The 21,652-nt window shown below is 38.0% G+C and overlaps 1 protein-coding gene across 1 annotated transcript in view; it reads left to right on the top strand.

The window, feature by feature from the left end:
* The window catches only part of SNX4 (sorting nexin 4), a 62,883-nt gene extending 49,051 nt beyond the window's left edge, over nucleotides 1–13,832 (top strand). Inside the window, exons 10-14 of the mRNA XM_040621356.1 lie at nucleotides 2,833–2,922; nucleotides 4,572–4,671; nucleotides 6,716–6,861; nucleotides 8,604–8,718; nucleotides 12,664–13,832. Coding sequence (XP_040477290.1) covers nucleotides 2,833–2,922; nucleotides 4,572–4,671; nucleotides 6,716–6,861; nucleotides 8,604–8,718; nucleotides 12,664–12,711 — 499 coding nt within the window. The 3' untranslated portion in view covers nucleotides 12,712–13,832. The remainder of the gene's footprint in view (nucleotides 1–2,832; nucleotides 2,923–4,571; nucleotides 4,672–6,715; nucleotides 6,862–8,603; nucleotides 8,719–12,663) is intronic.
* Nucleotides 13,833–21,652: the final 7,820 nt, after the last annotated feature.

The following is a 21,652-nucleotide window of genomic DNA, read 5'->3' as shown; positions in this document are numbered from 1 at the left end:
CCATGGAAATTCAAAGGACATAGAGTAGCCAAAACAGTCTTGAGAAAGAACAATCCTGGAACATATTACCTTATTTCAAGACTTACTGTAAAGATGCAGCTATCAAGATAGCTATTGACGTAAAGGTAAACAATGGAACAGAATAAAGTCCAGAAATAGACCAGCATTTAAATAATACATTTCAAGAAATGGTTCTGGGATAACTGGTTATCTACATGGAAACAAATTAACCTCGAGCTATATCTCATACCTTACGTAAAAACTAATGCAATTGGGACTCCTGAGTGGTTCAGTCGGTTAAGTGTCTGTCTTCGCTCAGGTCATGATCCCTGGGTCCTGGGATCGAGTCCCGCATCGGGCTCCCTGCTCAGCGGGGAGTCTGCTTCTCCCTCTACCTGCCGCTCGCTCTGCTTCTCCCTCTGCCTGCTGCTCTCTCTGCTTGTGCTCTCCCTCTCTCTCCGGCAAATAGGTGAATAAAGTCTTTAAAAAACAAAACAGGGGCGCCTGGGTGGTGCAGTAGTTAAGCATCTGCCTTCAGCTCAGGGCGTGATCCCGGCGTTATGGGATCAAGCCCCACATCAGGCTCCTCTGCTATGAGCCTGCTTCTTCCTCTCCCATTCCCACTGCTTGTGTTCCCTCTCTCACTGGCTGTCTATCTCTGTCAAATAAAATCTTTAAAAAATAAATAAATAAAATAAACAAAAAACAAAGCAAAAATGCCATTTGGATCCTTATACATAAGTATAAAAGCTAAAATTAAAGCTTTTAGTAGAAAACACGTGAGAATATTGTTGAAACCTTCAAATTAGCAAAGATTTCTTAGAACACGGAAAGAAAAAAATTTTGAAATGGTAAATTGTTCTTTATCAAAATTAAACATTTTGCTTATCAAAAGATAATATTGGGGGAGGGAGGAATGGGGAGTTAGAGAAGATGAAGATGTTCTGGAGATGGGTGGTGGTGATGGCTGCACAACAGTGTGAATGTACTTAATGCCACTGAACTGTACACTTAGAAATCAGTTTTATGTTATGTTTACTTACCACACACACACACACACACACACACACACACAAGACACCACTAAAATAATGAAGAAGCAAACCACTGACTGGGAGTAAACATTTCCAACCACAATATATAAAGAACTCTTACAACTCAGTAATAAAAAGACAAAAAATACTTATTTTATCTAAATATTTCTTTGGGCCATATTCAAGCTAACTGGCTACTTTTCAAGCAATTTGCTTAACCCTAAGAAGTTTTCCTGCCTTCTGTTCATTTAGCATGTTTAGGAATTTAGGATTATCCCTTCAGTTGACTTATTTAAAGCGTTAAATAAAATTAATTTCAGTACTGATACCTAAAAATCGTTACCACTTACATTTTTCTACCCAAGATGTGCCATTTATCTGTTCACTGTTTCCTGTCTTTAGGCCGCCAGTCCTGTGGTTCCTCTTTTTTTGTTTCCTTAACATTAACTCTTTCAGAATCATAGATTTATGAGTTAAAGGCAGTTTTTCCTACTCTTAACAATGATTCTCAAGACTTTTTTCAGTCACATAGAAGAAATTCCATACTCTCAACAAATAAGTTTGTAATTACAGAGTATGTACTTTGCTTATTGTATAAATCCTATAAGCACATAGCTTTTCAGTGAATCTTAATGTAGGTTTATTTATTTATTTTTACAACTTCAGTAACTTTTGTTTACTTGCCAACATAGAGCAGTCTGGGGACCTAGAATATATTTTTCTTTTTTTCCCATGCTAAGAAGTCACAATTAATTTGCAAAAAGGATGCCTATTATACCATTCAGTAATAGTACATGGCATAACACATGTCCTTATGGAATTTATAATGTGATTGAAGAAATAAAACCAACACATGAGACATTTGATAAAATTTAACTTGTGAGTTACTGATAAAAGATCAGAAGTGGAGGTGCCTGGGTAGTAGCTCAGTCGCTTAAGTGGCTGACTTTGTCTCAGGTCATGATCTCAGGGTCCTGGGATTGAGCCCTGAGTCCTCCCTGCTCAGCTGGGAGTCTGCTTCTCCCTCTCCTTCTGGCCCTCCCCCTGCTCATGTGCGCACGTGTGTGCGCTCGCGCACTCTCTCTCTCTCTCTCTCTCTCAGATAAATAAAATTGTTTAAATTACCCTGGAGAATGGCCTTAAAAAAAAAAAGACCAGAAGTAGAGTGATAACTGAGGACTAAAGTGATCTGGGAAGATTTCCTAGAGGTGCTGAGATACACGCCTGTAGGATTTGGAGAAGCAGTTTGAAGAGCTGTCAAATTTCTGTACAAGGAGGGACTCGGGTCCAGGAACGAGAACGGCATGACAATGAGGGGCTTCTCCGGATCAAAGCAGAGGTTGCTGTTGAGAATTAGTATAAAATAAGGCTTCTAAAGTTTTTTTGTAATCTTATTTACTCTCTTTTTCCTGTTGTAGCTTTTAGGCATTACTGTATGTGGTTGCTGCCAGGAACATTTGAGCACCAATTATACTGAACTCTTATTTTTTCTACAGATTTTGTAGCCCTTTCATAAAATATCTTTGAACAAAAGATACTATAGTCTTCCGGTGCTTCTTAAGCTACCTTTAAGAAGGACCTTTTTTGTTTGTTTGTTTTTAATTTCTAAACCATTGCTGATCAAAACATTTTGGTAAAATTCAATAAAATTTAATTAAAAATTGCCATAAATGTTTCTAAATGCTTATTCTCACTTTGTGTACTTACTTTTGTTACTGATGGGTAGCAAATAGCACTTCTTTCAATCATTAATACTTTGTACCGTGATAAAAGTTTGTATGCAATGTCTTTTAAACAGGTATGCATCTTCTATCGATGATATTTTGGAAGATGAAGAACATTATGCAGATCAGTTAAAGGAATATCTGTTTTATGCAGAAGCATTGAGGTAAGAATAATAAGTGTTCCAGATGCAGCCTGTGGCTGGTCACCACTCTCTTCATATGTTGCCAGGAAGTAAAGACAGTAAGGTGATTTTTAGATGGATTCATCCCCCAGGTAGTGAATGAGGTCTCATTGTGATTCTCTGTGTTGTAGAGTGCTAGGCATAGACATTTAAAACAAGCCCTTGTTCTTGAAACATAATATTGATAAAACTCGTCCATCTCCAGCCTCAGGTCTGTTTGTATGTTCTTTCTACTTTTTTCAGTTTGAAGATTGGATGCAAAATACAGACTGAGTGTATGTAGCCCTGTCACTAGGCAATATGTTACCATTTTTATTCTGTAATTCTTTCCACATCTGCTATCTTCTTAGTAAGTTTGTGTAAGTTCTTAAAATCAGTACTTTGTCTTCTGTTTTTATGGTATCTCCTACAGAGCCAAACAGAATTCTCTGGTATATAGTTCTATTTAATTAAGAAATTAGTCTATTTTTTCTGTCCAATTTTAAAAAATGAATCATTTTCCTGGAATAGGTGTGTTTTGGTCATAGCCACTTGTGGTTATTTTCCTGTCACTTTTAAGAGCAGTATAAGAATTCTGTTAGTACAACACAGCACCAATTTTCCTTCAGCTGTTCAGTAACTGGTATGAAAACATCCACACATTGTTAGCCTTGTTCTTTCTAGGACTTCGAGGAGTTAGAAGTTTGACCAAGGTCATGTTACAAAGCAAAAGACAGTTGCTGAATATAGTGGGATTCTGTACAGTTCTTACACACTGTAGAAAAGATTCATGTATATTGATATGTTCGCGGTCTATAATTAAGTAAGATGAGATGGACTCACTTGAGGCATGTGCGTGCGTGTATCTGTAAGTGCCTAGCTAGGGTCTGGCAGAATAGGCACCATCTGTTAATACGGATTGTGTCTGGATAGTGGAGTTAGGGAAAAGAAAGAATTGTTGACACTTTTTTTATTTTGTGCATTCCTGTATTAGAATCTTTTTTTTTTTATACTAGGGTGAGTTACTTTTATGATAAAAACTAAGACATTATTTTTTTCAAGATTGATTTATTTGGGAGAGAGAGAGTGCCTGCGCACAAGTGGGAGGCGGGCAGAGGGAGGAGGAGAGACTCTCAAGCAGACTCCCTGCTGAGCACAGAGCCGGACGTGGGGCTCAATCTCCTGACTCTGAGATCATGACCTGAGCCCGAATCAAGAGTTGGAAGTTTACCAACTGAGCCACCTAGACACCTCAAAACTAAGACATTTCTGTATAAAAACGAAAATTTTGAGAAATCTTTTTAAAGAATATTCGGTTGCTTTGTGAGATTCCACCATTAGTTTCAGTGTTACACAAAAGATTTTGTTGTTAATGTATGTGGTAATGGTGTATTCATTCAAAAAAAATGTTGCAGCTATCTAAAAACCAACCTTTTTTGTTAAGTATATGTAAAATTTATATTCTTAGGTTCTGCTAGATTTAATTTTTAATATGGGGCGACTACATTTTAAACATGAAAATTCTGTGTCACACAAGTTCTGAGCCTAGTAAGACATTGTGAATGCTTCCCCTCGTCCCCTGAAATTTTTTTTTAATATGTTAAAAGAGAAGCCACAAAAATTAAATGGCAGCACTTTTTTTTCATCCCTAGGGCTGTATGCAGGAAACATGAACTTATGCAGTATGACTTGGAGATGGCTGCTCAGGACTTAGCTTCCAAAAAGCAGCAATGCGAGGAACTGGCAACTGGGGTGAGTGTTTAGGTCTCTGTATCATTGCAGCAAGCCATATAAGGAGGGAGGGGCTGCAGCTGTACTACTCAGGACGCCTGTAGCTTTTATAGGGGAGTAATTTATGGGCAACTTTAGAATTCTTTGGGTTGCTATCTTGATATAAAAAGATGTAAGCCATTAAAACATCGTTTATATAGCATTGTTAGAAATTCTGCCAGGGCACCTGGCTGGCTCAGTCGGTGGAGCATGTGGCTCTTGACCTCAGAGTTGTGAGTTCGAGCCCCACGTTGGGTGTACAGATTACTTAAAAATAAAATCTTAAAAAAAAAATCTGCCAACATCGCTCTGTGTAGTAAGTGTCTTTTCATTTATGTTAAGTCCAAATGAAAAAACATTATTCTTTGTGATTGAAATAACGACCTTTGTCAGGTTTAATTTTACAAAGTATATTAGAGACTTTAGTTACTTTGAAAAGCCTTACCCAGTTACAGTCAGTGCATCTCTCCTAAGAAGGAGCTTTTGGTATAGCGTGGATACTTGTGAAGAAAACTGCATATCTTGTTGTATGAACCTTAGATCATTTTTTATGATCAGCTTTCTACCGTCCAGCCATTTTATTGGAATAACGTAGCTGTTGCAGTGAGAATACACAGTCTGGGAATAATGAAACAGTGACGGGGCCACCATGTATCCGTCACTTCATAGTTAATAAGTGCTCTGGTAGGTCTGAAAGGTCACATGTACATGAGAAAAGACTGTTGGCTACAAAACATGTACACTAGGCTTGATTTATTTTTAAAACTCAGGGGAAATTCCCAGGCCATTTTCAGGGAGCAGGGAATGTTCTCTACTCCTCCGTGTGAAGAGAAAAGTGTTTAAGTAAACTCAGGAGAATGAGGAAGCGTTAAAGCAGTGATGCTTGATTGATTGATAGATAGATAGATAGATAGATACCCAAGTTTTATTGATAGATACCCAAGTTTCAGTGTGTGTTATGCAGATTTTAAATGTTTTTTGTTTGTTTGTTTTAGTTCAGTCTGTTTCCTTTGTCATTTGTTGAATTTTATCTATTTTTTATGTCAGAAATTTTAAAGAATATGACCCCTGATCTAAAGAAGTAACATGCCTAATACTTTACATGGGAGTTTTCCATTTGATTGAGAAGTTTGGTTAGAATTTTTTTCTTTTTGACTATTCCATATTATAACAGTGTTAGGAATCATATTAGGAGCCCCCTGGTTATAAGATTTCTGAGGCTTCTGTCTGAGTATGGGGGAAATGGCAAAAGTTTTCTGTTTCCCTTTTTTAAGAAAATGTTTAATTGTAGTTTAAATATACATAACAAAATTTGTCATCTTAATCATTTTTTTAGCCTGATTTTTCTCTTTTTTTCCCTTCTATTTATGTATGTATATATCTATTTTGAAAGATTTTATTTTTAAGTAATCTCTACACCCAACATGGGGCTCGAACTCACAACTCTGAGGTCAAGAGCCACATGCTCTACCCACTGAGCCAGCCAGGCATCTGTATTTTTCTTTTTAAAAAGTAATTTTTACTCTTATGATTTCGAGCTTACAGAATAGTGGGAAAAAATTAGTACACCTATTACATTTGTATTGATACAAATTAAAAGCAATTTTATGAGAGCATGGGTTAATGAGTGGTTATAATAGGGATCATCTTGACCATTTTGAAGTGTACGGTTCAGTAGTAGTAAGTACACTCACACTGTTGTGCATGCAACCAACCTCCAGAACTCTCTTCATCTTGAAAATTGAAACTCTTTACCATTAAACATCAACTTTCAGTTTCCCTTCCCTGCGGCCCCTAGCAGTCACCATTCTGCTTTCTGTCTCTGTGACTTTGACTACTCTAGATACCTTATATTAAGTAGAATCATACCATATTTGTCTTTTTGTGACGCGTTGATTTCCACTTAGCATAATGTTCTCTGGTTCATCCGTGGTGCAGCGTGGTTCTTTCTCAGGCTGAATAATACTTCTCTGTACATATGCGCCACATTTTGTTTATCTACTCAGCTGTTTCTATTTCCTTTTAGACCGTGAGAACATTTTCTTTGAAGGGAATGACTACCAAGCTCTTTGGTCAAGAAACTCCAGAGCAGAGAGAAGCCAGAATAAAGGTGCTAGAAGAACAAATAACTGAAGGAGAACAACAGTTGAAGTCTAAGAATCTGGAAGGCAGGTAAAAATGCTGAGATGTGTAACAAAGCTAGACATGTACTACATGGCAGATGGTTTTTTATACTGTTTCCCGTCTTCATTAACATTCCTGCATTATAGCCTGTCCTTCTAGGGCCTTTTTTTTTTAAGATTTTATTTTTAAGTAATCTCTACACCCAATGTGGGGCTTGAACTTACAACCCTGAGATCAAGAGTCACAGGCTCCACCGACTGAGCCAACCAGGCGCCCCTATACTGGTTCTTCTAAACTGTAGTGATTGAGGAGCGCCTGGGTGGCTCACTTAAGCATCCAACCCTTGGTTTCAGCTCAGGTCTTGATATTGTGGGATCCAGCCCCTCGTCAGGCTCTGCGCTAAGCCTGGATTCTGCCTCAAATTCTCTCTCCCTTTCCCTGCCTCTCCCCCTGCTCATGTTCTCTCTCTCTCTTCCTTTCTCTCTCAAATAAGTAAATAAATCTTTTAAAAAATAAAATGTAGTGATTGAATTCCTAAGAAATTTGAATTATCAAAAATCATGTTCTAGAAACAGTTTTAGTATGAGGGAAAGAGGAAGAAGAGTTTTAACTTGATAATGTTATTTTCCTGCACTTTTCCTGATTTCTGTCCTTTGCACATTCCCTTTGCCCTTTCTTCTCCATCACTTGACAAAAGCCTGATCATTCCTCATTGCTCAGTTCTCGTGCTACTTCTTTGTGAGGCTTACTCCTGGCCTCGCAGGCTCTCGTAGCCGTTGGTTCATGCCACGATAACATGGCCGTTTTGTTTTGGGTGGTCTGGTGTCCTCTGTGATTGTCCCTGGCTAAATTAAGTGCCCTTCAAAGTCAATGAGTGTGTCTTCTTCATCTTTATGTTTCAACATCTTACATTGGGCATGGCATGTCATTGTTCCATAAATATTTCTGGAAATGCAGCTATCAAAGGTCTGCCATTGCTGTTTGGCTTATTTTCCTTATTGTTGTTTTTCATCCAATAGTAAGTAGATCAAGGCAGACCAAGAGTGTATCATTGGTGTTGAGATATTTTTGTTAATTTTTAGAACTGCTGGCACCAAATAAGTAAAAGTAAACTTTTATGAATGGAATTTAAAAAGACAAATGCCTCTCAGAATTTTTAAAACTGGTTGTCATTAAAAACAAGTAAATAGGGGCACCTGGGTGGCTCGGTTGGTTGGGCCTCTGCCTTTGGCCTAGGTCATGATCCCGGGATCCTGGGATCGAGTCCCACATCAGGCTCCCTGCTCAGTGGGGACCCTGCTTCTCTGCCTGCTTGTGCCTTCTCTCTCCCTCTCTCTCTGACAAATAAATAAAATCTTGAAAAAAAAATAACACATGAAGTTATTAAAAAAAAAAGCAAGTGTATAATAATTGTGACATAATATATCTTGTCAAAAGAGTATATGTTTTCCAGTGACCCCAGGAGGGCAGCTTCACATGGCTGGGTTAGGCTTGTGAGCCGGGTCAGAGAGCCATCTACAGATGTTTTATAGGAATAATCTGAAGCTGGGATTCTTGTGGCAAAAATATTGATTATTAAAATGTAGACGAATGTATGACTGTCTCTCTGCTTCTTCTCCCAGTATAATTTTTAGGAAGAGAGAAATAGAACTATCTTATACAGACAACAGCTTTTTCCTCCATATAGATAAATAAAAACCAGTGCAAATGAGAACTGGTTATTAGAATTTATAATATAGTTAACTTAATTTGAATAAGAGTAATAATGATGACTACACATTTTATTTCAGAGAATTTGTGAAAAATGCTTGGGCCGATATCGAACGCTTCAGAGAACAAAAGAACCATGATTTAAAGGAGGCCCTCATCAGCTATGCGGTCATGCAGATCAGCATGTGCAAGAAGGTAGGTGAAGGTGCAGGTCTGTGCCGAAGTGCTGGCAAACTTCCGCACAACTGATCTCTCTTATTTGGACCAGAGTGTTTATTATTTTCATTTTAAAGCCCATTCTTCCCCCCATTCCAGAATGTTTTCCAGTTTCTTCACTTAACTTTGAAAGAGTATTATAACCAGAATGTTAATTATTGAGTCTTCACTCACCTCAAGTTCCAAATTTGTATGCCCTGTTTATATCTAGTATTTGAAAATATATACCAACAACATTACGTGGATTATATGATGTTCTTGGACAGGGAGTAAGATACTGTTCCTAACAGTGATATATAGTACTTTGATTGGAAGATAGCGTAAATGTGATTTGGGGAAAATATGGTTATGATACGGTTTGTTGTCATAGTCTTTCATATGACTGATATCCATAGTAGAGGATAAGTAGCTTATTCTGGTTTCAATAAGTGTTTTGACAATGCTGAAATCTTTAAAATGCTATTCTAAGAACAAAATATAAAACATTCTTTTTTATAACCTATGATCTGCCTGCCTGTGTGTCTGTCAGTACCAGTGCTTTACATATGTCTAGCACTTCACAGTTTACCAAGAGATTTAACATGTATTATCTCAGCAAATCATATAACAAGATGATTTCTCACAGTTATGAAGACCTTCTTAGAGGGAAAAATCATAGTCATATAAACAACTTGTGCTTTATTTCATCCAAAATGTATATTTTCTGTCTAGACATCATCACTTCCCTAGCCCTTTCCACTTGGAATCACCAGCAGTAGCATAGAGAGCAAAGATATTTTGAGATGGAAACACCAGACGCTAGCGTTCATCACGTGGGCTCCTTTCGTATTGGGCAAATTCATATTTATGCCTCAGTTAAAGTGTAAGTTACTTCACATAGTGGATCTTTGAGGTCATTTAAGAGAAGTTAGAATCATGAGTGATCCATCTGCACATGCCGATGGGTGGGTATGATTGCAGCTTGGTAGTGTGTGTTTGTGTGTGTGTGTGTGTGTGTTTCTGTCTGTCTGTCTGTGTGTTTTAAGATTGTATTTACTTATTCATTTATTAGAGCAAGCAAGCAAGTATTTGAGTGGGGAGGGGAGGAGCAGAGGGAGAGAGAGAATCCCAAGCCAACTCCTGCTGAGTGTAGAGCCTGATGTGGGACGCGATCCCATGACCCTGAGGTCATGACCTGAGCCGAAATCGGGAGTCAGGGTTAGTTTACTAACAGGTTAACTTTTCAAATATACCATATTTCGTTATAATGTCAGCTATCCAAAGTGGTAATTGAATATAATCAAATGACTAAATTGTAGTAGTAGTAAACCAGAACAAAAAACTTTCACAGGGACGCCTGGGTGGCTCAGTTGGTGAAGTGTCTTCGGCTCAGGTCATGATCCCAGGGTCCTGGGATCAAGTCCCACATCAGGCTCCTTGCTCAGTGGGGAGTCTGCTTCTCCCTCTGCCTGCTGCTCCCGCTGCTTTTGCTCTCTCTCTGCCAAAAAAATAAATAAAATCTTAAAAGATATTTTACATAAAAAGTATTAATATTAGCACTTAAAAATCAAGGATCACTTCTAAGTGTTTTTTTTGGTCAACATTTTTGATAGTGAATTTTCTAATTTGTTGAATCAAGAAATACTTGATTTTTAAGCGACTTTATCTTTTTGAATTTTAAGAATTATCATATGGAAAAAGATATTCCATGCAAATGGAAATGGGGGGAAAAAAGCTAGGGTGGCAATACTTACATCAAAGTAGAAAAAATAGACTTTAAAACAAAGACTGTAACAAGAGACAGAGAAGAGCATTACGTAATGATAAAGGGGTCAATCCGACAAGAGAGTATAAGAGTAAATGTACCCAACACCAGAACACCAAAATACATCAAGTCATATTAAGACATAAAGGGAGAAACTGATGGTAATACAATAATAGTAGGGGATTTTAACACCCCACTTACATCACTGGATAGATATCAAGACAGAAAATTAATAAGGAAACAGTATCTTTGAGTGACACTTTAGCCTACATGGCCTCCTATCCTATATATAACATCCAAAAACAGCAGAATATACATTCTTTTCAAGTGCACATGGAACAGTCACCAGGATGGATCACACATTAGGCCACAAAACAAGTCTCAATAAAATTTAAGAAGACTTAGATGCCTGGGTGGCTCAGTCCATTAAGCCTTTGGTTCAGGTCATGGTCCCAGGATCCTGGGATCAAGCCCGACATTGGGCTCCTTGCTCAGTGGGGAGCCTCCCTCTCCCTCTGCTCCTCCCCCTAGCTTGTGCTCTCTCGCTCTCTCACTCTCTCTGACAAATAAGTGAATAAAATCTTTTTAAAAATTTTTAAGAAGACTGAGGTAATATCATCATCTTTTCTGACCACAATTGTATAAACTAGAAATCAATCACAAGAAAAAAACTGGAAAAATACAAATACGTGGAAGCTAAAGAGCACACTACCAAACCTCCAGTGAGTCAGTGAGGACAGCAAAGAGCTAATCAAAAAATACATGGCTGCGGATGAAAATGAAAACACAATGGTCCAAAATCTTCGGAAGGCAGCAAAAGCAGGTCAGAGAGGGAAATTTATAGCGATACAGGCTGACCTCAAGAAACAAGAAAAATCTCAATCTGACCTTACATCTAAAGGGACTAGAAAAAGAACGAAGCCCAAGATTAGTAGAAGGTAGGAATTTAATAAAGATCAGAGCAGAAAAAGTAATTATCATAAAGATAACATACTCTCATTGCAAAAATTACAAAATCCAGAAGCACGTTAGGTAAAAATTCTCCCCTTCCTCCACCAAATCCCTTTTGAAACCGCACCACTGTTAACAGACTTCATGCGTATCCTTCCAGACGTTCTTGTACCTTTACAGTCATTTAGAAAATGACTTCCCCACAAAACAGGACTTCCTGTTTCATCTTCCCCACAAAAACAGGACTGTGTCACATGTGCCAGGGTGTCGTTTCGGTTTGCTTACTTGATGTCTCATGGACATCTTCCTGTGGCAGTGCATGGGATCTCTTATCCTTTCTGACAACAAATACTCTTACTAGATGCAACTTCATCCAGCCAATCTGAGACATTTTAAAGGATTTTTTTTATTTGCTTTTTATATTTCATCAGAAGGAGAAAAATCAACAGATTCTTGATTTTTTTTCTGGTGTTTGAAGCCTTGATGACTTGATAAATATTGACATACTTTAACATCTAAGTATTAAATATTGCCTCCTCATGAATTAGCAGTTATTCGAGAATGTGTATCTTGTTTATTTAAAAAAAAACGCCTTTGTTTCTACTACTTGTTAGATTTTACTGTTTTATTTTTATATACGTGCATTTTTGTTTAAGCATATTAGATATATTTTATCATATTAACTTAGTGCTAAATAGCCTGCTAGAACCACTGAGAAGGATTTGATAGTTTAGCCTGTTACTGGTTTTTATCAAAACATTAGTTGTTAGACTAATAATTTACTAAGCTATTAATTTTTTTAAAAACCCATTAATTTTTACTTAATTGTCAAACTAGTAGGTTTTTTTCCTTTTGTTTTAAGTATTACATAGAAAAACTGCCTGAAAACTTGTTTGGTTTACAAATAGAAATGATGCAAACATGTGATATGAGTAAATGAGTTTATGTTATGAACCTTGAAAACTCAGTTTTCTAAAAAAAGAAGTTGTAATAGCTCTTTCCCCATCTTGAAGTGGGCTGTGCAAATGATTCTCTTACTTTTTTCAGAAGTATTAGACATTCACTTCTATTAGCCATTGCCGGAAATAGTGTCATATTTGCTGGACTTGTTAGTTATTCCAGAAAGTGAAATTTAGCATACCAGTAAGCCAGATACTTCGGCTTTCAGAATCCTTCCCAAATCACATTTTAAAGTATTCGTTTCTTTCTTTTCTTTTCTTTTCTTTTAGGGAATTCAAGTTTGGACCAATGCTAAGGAATGCTTTAGCAAGATGTAATCTTGTGAAAGGAATTTCTCGTCAATCAAAGTGCCCCAGAACAGAAGCACAAGTAAATAAAAAATACTTAAGTTGCTACCCAGTATACACAAAAATATATATAAGTTGAGTCAATTCAACTTCTTTAATTTGATTGTAGTTGTGTTCCTATAGCACAAAAAGGATGTATTTTAATGAATATTAACTATTATGATTTGAGGTTTTGGGGACTGGTGCTGATTCCAAAAAGTTAATTTGATAATATATACCAATAGATTGTTTTTGTCAGGCTTCTGAACCAATGACTGAATGTTAAGATGTTAGGTAATTTGTTTGTTTCAATGCCAGTTGTTTCTGATCTGTTTATGTAGGGAGTTTTTCCCTAAGATTGAATTCCTATCTTTACTTGGTAAGACCCACTAATCTGTTGTAGGGGGTTATTTTTTCTTGCCTTATAGTTGAGCTGTTTGGTTTGACAAAGCTCAGCAGAAACTTAGTGTGAAATCTAAGATTTTCTCCCACATTCATTGATGCCCCCTATAACATTTGCATACACTAGAAAATGCCTTCAATTTGTGTTTTACCAGAATTTTGATACTGGTCAGAAATTTTATACTGCCAACAAAGAAGATTCAACTTCTCAGTGGAACACATTGTTATGATCCAGGAATTGCTATATAGAAAGTTTTAATTGAATGTGTTACAGATAAGCACTAAATTCTTCTCAAATAATTCTTAACCTCAGTGATGAGCCTAAATTTACTCTGCTCGGCTCTCTACACGTGGCATTTCAGGGTACAAGATGTAGCATTTCAATGTATAAGCGATATGTAGTGAACATATGTGTTCGTATCTTCATTATTAACATCCTTCTTTTCTATTGCTTGGCTGTAATTTTTGTAAAGATAAATTATATTGTTTTTGTGCGTGCGTGTGTGTGTTTGTGATACATGTTCAGAAGCCAAGCACCCTCATTTTGCTAGCTTTGCAGTATTTTAAATGTGTTCTCATTATTACTAATGATGTAAAAAAGAAATCCCCAGTACTGTTCAGCATTTGACTTTTTTACATGTTTAAAATGTTGCTGGATTTTTGTGCTGTTTGCCAAACTTATACAATAAATAAATGAAGTATTGTGCTGATTTTCATATGATTTTTGTTATTTTAACAAAGTTATCTATACATATTAGTATCTGATGCCCTGTGAGAAAATAATACATGCTTTATTATGTTTTAAAGTGTTTGTGTATATTTATCTTAGGCCAAAATGTTGGGTTTTTCAAAAAATAAGATGCTGAAATGAAATAGAAGTTTCAAAAATTTACTGCTTTTTTTAAAAAGAAAATTGCTGGAAGCAAAGGTCATCTGTATATGTACTCATTTCATTCCACTGAATTGTATCATCTCTTGACTCGTGAAATAAAATAACTTTTCGTTTGGCATTTAAAAATCAAAAGCCTTCTCCCCAAAACTAACCTTAAACTAAATGTAAAATGGAATAGATTTTTTCCTACTAGCTGATTTAGTTTGAGAAGGCCATTGTTACCTATGTTTTAAAAGATGAATTAGGAAAAATATTTTTCTAAAACATGCAGATATTCACATGGTTGTATGTATATTTAGGAATATCTTTTTTTTTTTTTTTAAGATTTTATTTATTTATTTGACAGAGAGCGAGACAGCCAGCGAGAGAGGGAACACAGCAGGGGAGTGGGAGAGGAAGAAGCAGGCTCCCAGCGGAGGAGCCCGATGTGGGGCTCGATCCCAGAATGCTGGGATCACGCCCTGAGCCGAAGGCAGACGCTTAACGACTGCGCTACCCAGGCACCCCTATTTAGGAATATCTTGACTTGGGTTGACTTTTTAAAAAGTTTGATAGCATAAATCATTCTTTTAAAAACAACAACAAACTATGAACTTGTTTTTTGTTTTAAGTAGGCTCCATGCCCAACGTGGGGCTTGAACTCATGACCCTGAGATTAAGAGCTGCATGCTCTACCAACTGAGCCAGGCAGCCCCCCCCCCGCCAAAAAAACCCCAAAAAACAAAACAAAACAAAAAAAAACCTCTTAAGTTTAATGATGGAAATTATTTTTGGTGCCATCCAGAATAAGTATAAAGAAAATAATCTGTGCAATAACCGTTTTCAAAACTATTTAAAAATCAAAATGCTAAAATGAATTATTAAAGAGGAGTGGGGTTTAATCTTCAAAGCTAAATATAAAAATATAAGGAATGACTGAAGAAAAATGACTCATTACATTAATGTAAATAGTAACAGAGGAAGAGTTCATCTTGACAGGGTACTAGTGATGCAGTTGGTATAGTCAAAGCATTAAAATTAACTGAAGTCATACTTAACCTTCATTTACATCCAAAACTTGAGTATGTCTGAATGAGTCACTGGTAATTACAACATAGCATCCAAAACAGGAACTGCGGGTTCTTAAAATTCAAGCATCTTTAGAATAAACACACACCCAGCTTGGAATGGAATGAAAAACCAAGAGTTATGTAACAGGAATGCTAGGCTTTTTATATCCTTATAATCCTTCTTTAGATTTATATGCATACTGTCCCCCTGAGTAGAATTTACTGATTTCTCATAAAAAGTTTTCCCTAAAACAAAGATTCGGGAATTTCTTTCAAGGGTGAGTAACCCAGAGAAATAAAATAATAAAAGGTCAAATCAGTAGAATTATACTTGCTTCCTAAAATTATATAGTTTAAATTCCTATATATTTGAGAGGAAGGAATAAGCTATTGAAAAAAAATGAGCAAATTAAATCCAAAGCAAGTAGCAGAAAGGAAGAGGAAAATTAATGGTATTAAAAATAGAGCTATAAAGCCAAAAGTTGATTCTTTGAAAAGATTAATAAAATTAACCCTCTAGCAAACCTGGAAGGAAAAAGAAAAAGTATAAATTATTTCTATCAAGAATGAGATGGGAGATGTTATTATAGATCTTACAGACATTAAAAGGGTAATAAGGAATATTACGGGCAACTTTAAACCAATAAATTAAATGAAGTCAACAAATTCCTTTAAAAATGTAGTTTACTAAAACTGATACAAGATGAAATAGAAAATCTGAGTAACCTTATACCAAAGAAATGTATTATCAAAAATATTCCTCCACAAGAAAACTCCAGGTCTTGATGGCTTTATTGATGAGTTGTATCAAACATTTAAGGAAGAAAAAGCTTTAATTCTACACAGACTTTCAGGAAATAGGAAAAAGGGAATACTTCCTTCCCATTTTTTTTCATTTTTTTTCTTAATGAGAACAGTATTACCACAGTACCAAAAGTGGCCAAAGACCTTTTCAAGAAAAGAAAGTGACATATCAATATACATCATAAACTTAGACGCAGAAATTGTTAAACCGTTAGCTAATGGGACCCAGCAATATAAAAGAGCATAGTATGTCATGATCAAGTAGAGTTTATCTCAGAAATGCAAGGTTGGTTTAACTTTAAAAGTCAATTACTATAATCCATCATATTAACAGAATAAAGAGAAGTACCTTATCATTTTGATGCATGTAAAAAAAAAAGATTCAACACTGATTTATGATTTAAAACTCAGCAAACTAGGAATAGAGGGAAACATACTCTGGTGAAGGGCATCTGTGGAAAGCTACGGCTAACATACATAATGTCGGAAAGTCAAGTCCGTCACAGGACAGCTGCCTGCTAGACAGTGTATGTCCCCATTTCTCCCTCTCCCACCACGGCGGACGTTTGGCCAGCTTTCACCCCAACCTTCCTGCAGCTATCCCCATGAACCTTTTTATTAATAATCATTGAACTCTGAAGCTCATGGATGCCCCATAGTTGAAGCTCAGTATGTCCACCAGGTGAGCAGTCCCAAGTCTAGAAGGTTTAGGGAATCTATTGGTTCAGCAGATAGTTTTAAAATCCATTCCCAGATGAAGGTGAAACTAGTTGATTCAGCAGCAAAAGCCCAAGTGAATAAAAATTACTTTTATGTGAGTATGTGATAGAAGCACCATTCAGCAGGAGACAAGGAGAAATTCCTAAATACTCACTTGCTAAGTTCTTGATTTCAGAGGACATAGCTTAACATGTATCAAATGCTTACTACTGGAGCCAAAACAGGCTCGGTGGAGAGACGACTTGCCTGACGTCCCACAGCCAGTAACTGGTAGAGCCAGACGTTGAACCCAAGTAGCATGGATCCAGAACTTGTACTTTTTGAGGCTTTTTTTTTTTTTTTTCCTTTTGGAGGAGAGGGGACTCTAGGTATTAAGATACCTGGAGGAGACAGACCCATAAGGGTGAGAGAGGGATGGGAAAGGTAACTTTCATGGTGCTCAAACTGCAAGATACTTGACAAGAAAATGTCTTAGGTACTCCTAGGAATGGGAGAGGAGGAGGAAACAGAATGAGGCGGTCTGTGAGGAAATACCAGACCAGTTCTCCAACTTGAATTGTGTGCTTGTGTCTCGCTGGGGATCTAGTTAAAATGCAGACTCCTGATTCAGTAATTTGGAGTGGAGCCTCAGTCTGCATTTCTAACAAGCTCCCAGCTAATGTCAGTGCTACTAGTCAGATTTCAAGTAGCGAGCTGTTAACTATATATATAGGTATAAAATGTGAACTATCACTAGCTGTTAAGCTAATGGCTTGGCCAAACCAAGACCCATCTAGATACAGTTATTTAGCAAATACAGGAAAATTTACCAGTTATATAAAAGAAAAAAAATTAGGCAATGCTGACTCTTAGTTCAGTTACAAGTTACAAGTTTATTATTTTTTTGATATTTTACCTTTTCTTTTTAAGATTTTATTTATTTGAGAGAGAGTACATGAGACAGCACAAGCAGGGTGAGGGGCAAAAGGAGAGGGAGAAGCAGGCTCCCCACTGAGCAGAGAGCCTGACGAGGGACTCGATCCCAGGACTCCAGGACCATGACCTGAGCCAAAGGCAGATGCTTAACCAACTGAGCCACCCTGGTGCCCCCAAGTTTACAAGTTTATATCAAAAGCTAAATTTAAAACATGTGAAGCCTTAATGATAAAGATGAGGAGATGGGTAATAATGATAAAAAATTAAGACTAAAACTCAATAATATGGTAATAGCAAAAGTAGTATTAATGAGGCTTTCATCAAATATTGTGGAAGACATTAAATACAGTCATTTAGACATGAGTTTATCTTCATGCCTTCTCAAAATTCCTCTAAAATGACAGGAGTTTTATGTTTGTTTTAATTTTTTATTTCAAAGTACCATTCAAGGCAACGGAAGAAAATACAACGGTGTGCAATAAATGTTCACAAAATTTTATAAGATAAACAGATGGAGGAGGTGCTAATTGACAGCAAAATGGTGGCCGCTAAAACATACATGCCAGTGGCCCGGGCTACTAATGAGAAGCAAGCTGCTTTAACACCACTGAATCCCAGAAAGACTCGGGAATTAGAGGAAACAGGCATACTGGTAAGAAGGAATAGGTGTGAAGTTAAAAACAGTGGGGAAAGTATCGGTTGAAAGTCCATACGAGGAGCAATTAGATTACATGTGGAATCTAAAAAACAAAGCAAACGAATAAACAAAAAGTAGAAGCAGACTCGTATATACAGCCAACTGATGGTGGTCAGAGGAGAGGTGAGTGGGGTGATGGGCAAGGTGGGGGAGTAGGAGATAAGAGTTTCCAGTTATGGAATAAAACAATAGTTCTATGCCCAAGTCCCAGCCCTTTCTCCATAATGCTCAAGAGACCACTGTGCATTACTGTGAAATTTCACATTAGTCAAAACGTTCCAGGAAAAGTTAATATACAAAGAATTAGCATCAGAATAGCATCAGGCTTCTCGAAAGAAAAATTTCTTGGGACGCCAGAAAAGAATAGACTGATGCCTTCAGAATTTTGAAGAGAAATGATAGCCAAGCTGATGGCCAAACTGTCAATCACGTGTGAGGCAGAACAAAGACATTTTGAATATGCAGTCTCAAATTCCCTTCCTATGCGCCCGTTCTCAAAGAGCTCCTGGAGGATGTGCTTCACGAAAACTGGAACATAGACCAAAAACCAGGAAGCCATGGGTTACAGAAAACAGATCTAACATAAAAGAGATGAAAGGTACGCCCAGGGTATGGTGAAAAGGAATCTCAGAAAGGCACCGTCCAGAGTGGAGCCAGAGTTGGGGGACTCTGGGAAGAAGATCACCTGGAAAAAAGTTGGACTTGTAGGCTTAGGTACAGATTTCACAAATGTGGAATACTGTATGTGGAGTGGAATGATGTAGCCGTAGAAAGAAAACTAAGCAATAAAAACACAAGGCTATTATAATATTCAGGAGAAAAGGAGATGTTTTGCACGAAGAGAATCAGAATTTACTACATGGCTCTGCAGGTAAAAATGTATTCATAAATATAGGGGCACCTGGGGGGCTCAGTCGGTGAAGCATCCCACTCTTGATTTCAGCCCAGGTCATGATCTCAGGGTGGTGAGATCGAGTCCCCTGTTGGGTGCTGCGCTGAGCATGGAACCTGCTTAAGACTCTCTCTCCCTCTACTTCTCCTCCCCCCTTGCATGCACTCTCTCTCAAAAAAAATAAATAAAATTTAAAAATGGATTTACATAACTGGAATAATGGAAACATAGCTCATCCACACATGGTAATAACTGTAGTGAGAGGGCTGGTCAGGAGAAGTTAGGAGCCAAATTCCCTTCTAGCATGCCCTTTTTTTTTTTTTTTTGAGCTTTAATTGACACACAATGTTATGTTAGTTGTAAGTGTACATCGTAATGCTTCGGTGTGTGTAATCTCAAGACAGCACTAGAAACACTGTTTAGAAATAGGAAGATAAATGTCAAAAGAAAATGAAAAGAGGGACTGGGGAATAAGTAGAAGTGGGGCACGGGGCTGTTGTTTGTTATCCTAAACCTTTAAGTACTATTTAATTTTTAAGTTATGTGATAGACAACTGGTTAAAAAAAAATAAAAATAATTTAGAAACTAAACGAATTGACATTAAAAGATGTCCCCTCTAGAGAAAGCAAATAACACAAAGAACGGTCTGTATAGCATGAGCCAGTTTTTACGTTTTACTAAGAGGCAGCTTGCTTATGTCCGGTGTCTCTGTCTGCCTGTGCTTGGGAAACCTCCGGGAAGATGCTGAATGGGCCACAGTGGTTATGTTTCACGTGTAGGTCAGCAGTCGGTGGGAAACGCAGCCTTCTACTTTTTACTTTGTTTCAGTCCTATTGAAGGTTTTGCACCCTTATGTATTGCTTACATAATGAAAATCTAAATTTTTGGAAGTGTGGATAAGAAATAATTACCCACAGAAGACTGTCTATCAAAAGAATACCCCAATACCTCAGCTGATAGTAATATTTGTAAAGAGATACCACTGTATAACAAACTGCTTTGCAACCATAAAGAGAAAGAACAGTGATCACTACCTCAGGCAAGATGGCCCAATGGGAACTTCGTCAAAATTGGTAAGTGTCCTAGACAGCGGGATACAATGGACAGGAATGGAGGCGTGGGTAAGAAAAGTGCCAAGGGCACACATCTTCTCTCCAAAAGTGGCTCCCAAGGAAAATGCAACTAAAGAAAGAAGATCAAACAAGTATTAGGAATTAGGTTATCAGCAAAACATGGCTACAGCAGGCCAGGATGAGAGGACGGTGTCCACACCTGCCCCGCTCCACGGAGCAGTAGGTGATTAGGTGCACCTGTGGCTTTTCCTCACCAAGGTGAAGTGCGCTGCCTGCGTGTCAGGAGCACCGAGCCTTCGCGTGCCAGGTGCAGGCAGGGGAAGCCGGGGGAGGCAACGGCTCGTTCAAAATACGTGTAATAAAAATGTAAAGTGAATCCCCTCTTTCTCCTACTATTTATGAGAAGCAGAGAAAATGGTAGAGAATAGTTTTTTTTTAAAGATTGATTTATTTTAGAGAGCATGAGTTGGGGGAGGGGCAGAAGGAGAGAGACTCTGAAGCAGACACCCTGCTGAGCGCAGAGCCGGGCGTGGGACTCAATCCCAGGACCCTGAGATCATGACTTGAGCCGAAATCAAGAGTCAGATGCTTAACCGACTGAGCCACCCACGCCCCAAGGTAGAGAAGAGTGTTAAACAATAAGCACATAAAGGCAAAGGAAAGCCAAAGAGTGTTCCCTCTTCCTCACCCAGGGAAGTCGAAGAGGCCGAAGCCGTCACGGTGTTAAGATCAAAGAATCTGTAGTAGTATAAATGTTTATGGTAAAGGACATATCAGAGTCTTTCAGACCGTGAGAGCCCTACTTGACATTTCCATAGAGTGTTAAAATTTTTTTAAATTAATATATGAAGATGGTGGGGGCGCCTGGGGGGCTCAGTCAGTTAAGCATCTGCCTTCGGCTCAGGTCATGATCCCAGGGTCCTGGGACCGAGTCCCGCATTGGGCTCCTTACTCGGGGGGAAGCCTGCTTCTCCCTCTCCCTCCGCCTGCTTCTCCCCCTGCTAGTGCTCTCTGACAAATACATAAATAATTAAAAAATAATATTTGAAGATGGTTAAAAAAAAATTCCAAGTAGTGCTGAAGACCTACACATAAAGTTGTGTCCTCCCCCTCTCATTTCCCACCTCTCTAGCTCCTTGTTTTTCTCCACAGAGGTAACCACTGCTGTGGCTTCCTGTGGGTCCTTCTAGAACTTTTACATGTGTGTACATCTCCACACAGAGAAACAAGAGCTTACTGCGCGTCCTTAACATCTTGAAGGTTGCCCCGCGTCCGTGCGTGTGCCTCCGTCTCTCTTCTGCCACGTGGTATTCCAGAGACCAGTTTATGGTTCGAAGGCTCCTTCTGGAAACAGCGCCCAGAAGTGAGTACGGCCCCCCGGAGCTGGCCCACCTTCAGCAGGGCGCAGGAAGACCGCTCGTCGCCGGTGATGAGGCACCGCTGTGGGAAGCGGAGATCTTCAGCACTTCCCTTACACCCCTAAAAAT

The sequence above is a fragment of the Ursus maritimus genome, unplaced genomic scaffold, assembly GCF_017311325.1.
Source record: "Ursus maritimus isolate PB19 unplaced genomic scaffold, ASM1731132v1 scaffold_4, whole genome shotgun sequence".
NCBI classification, from domain to species: domain Eukaryota; kingdom Metazoa; phylum Chordata; class Mammalia; order Carnivora; family Ursidae; genus Ursus; species Ursus maritimus.
This window is presented reverse-complemented; position numbering and strand designations above follow the sequence as displayed.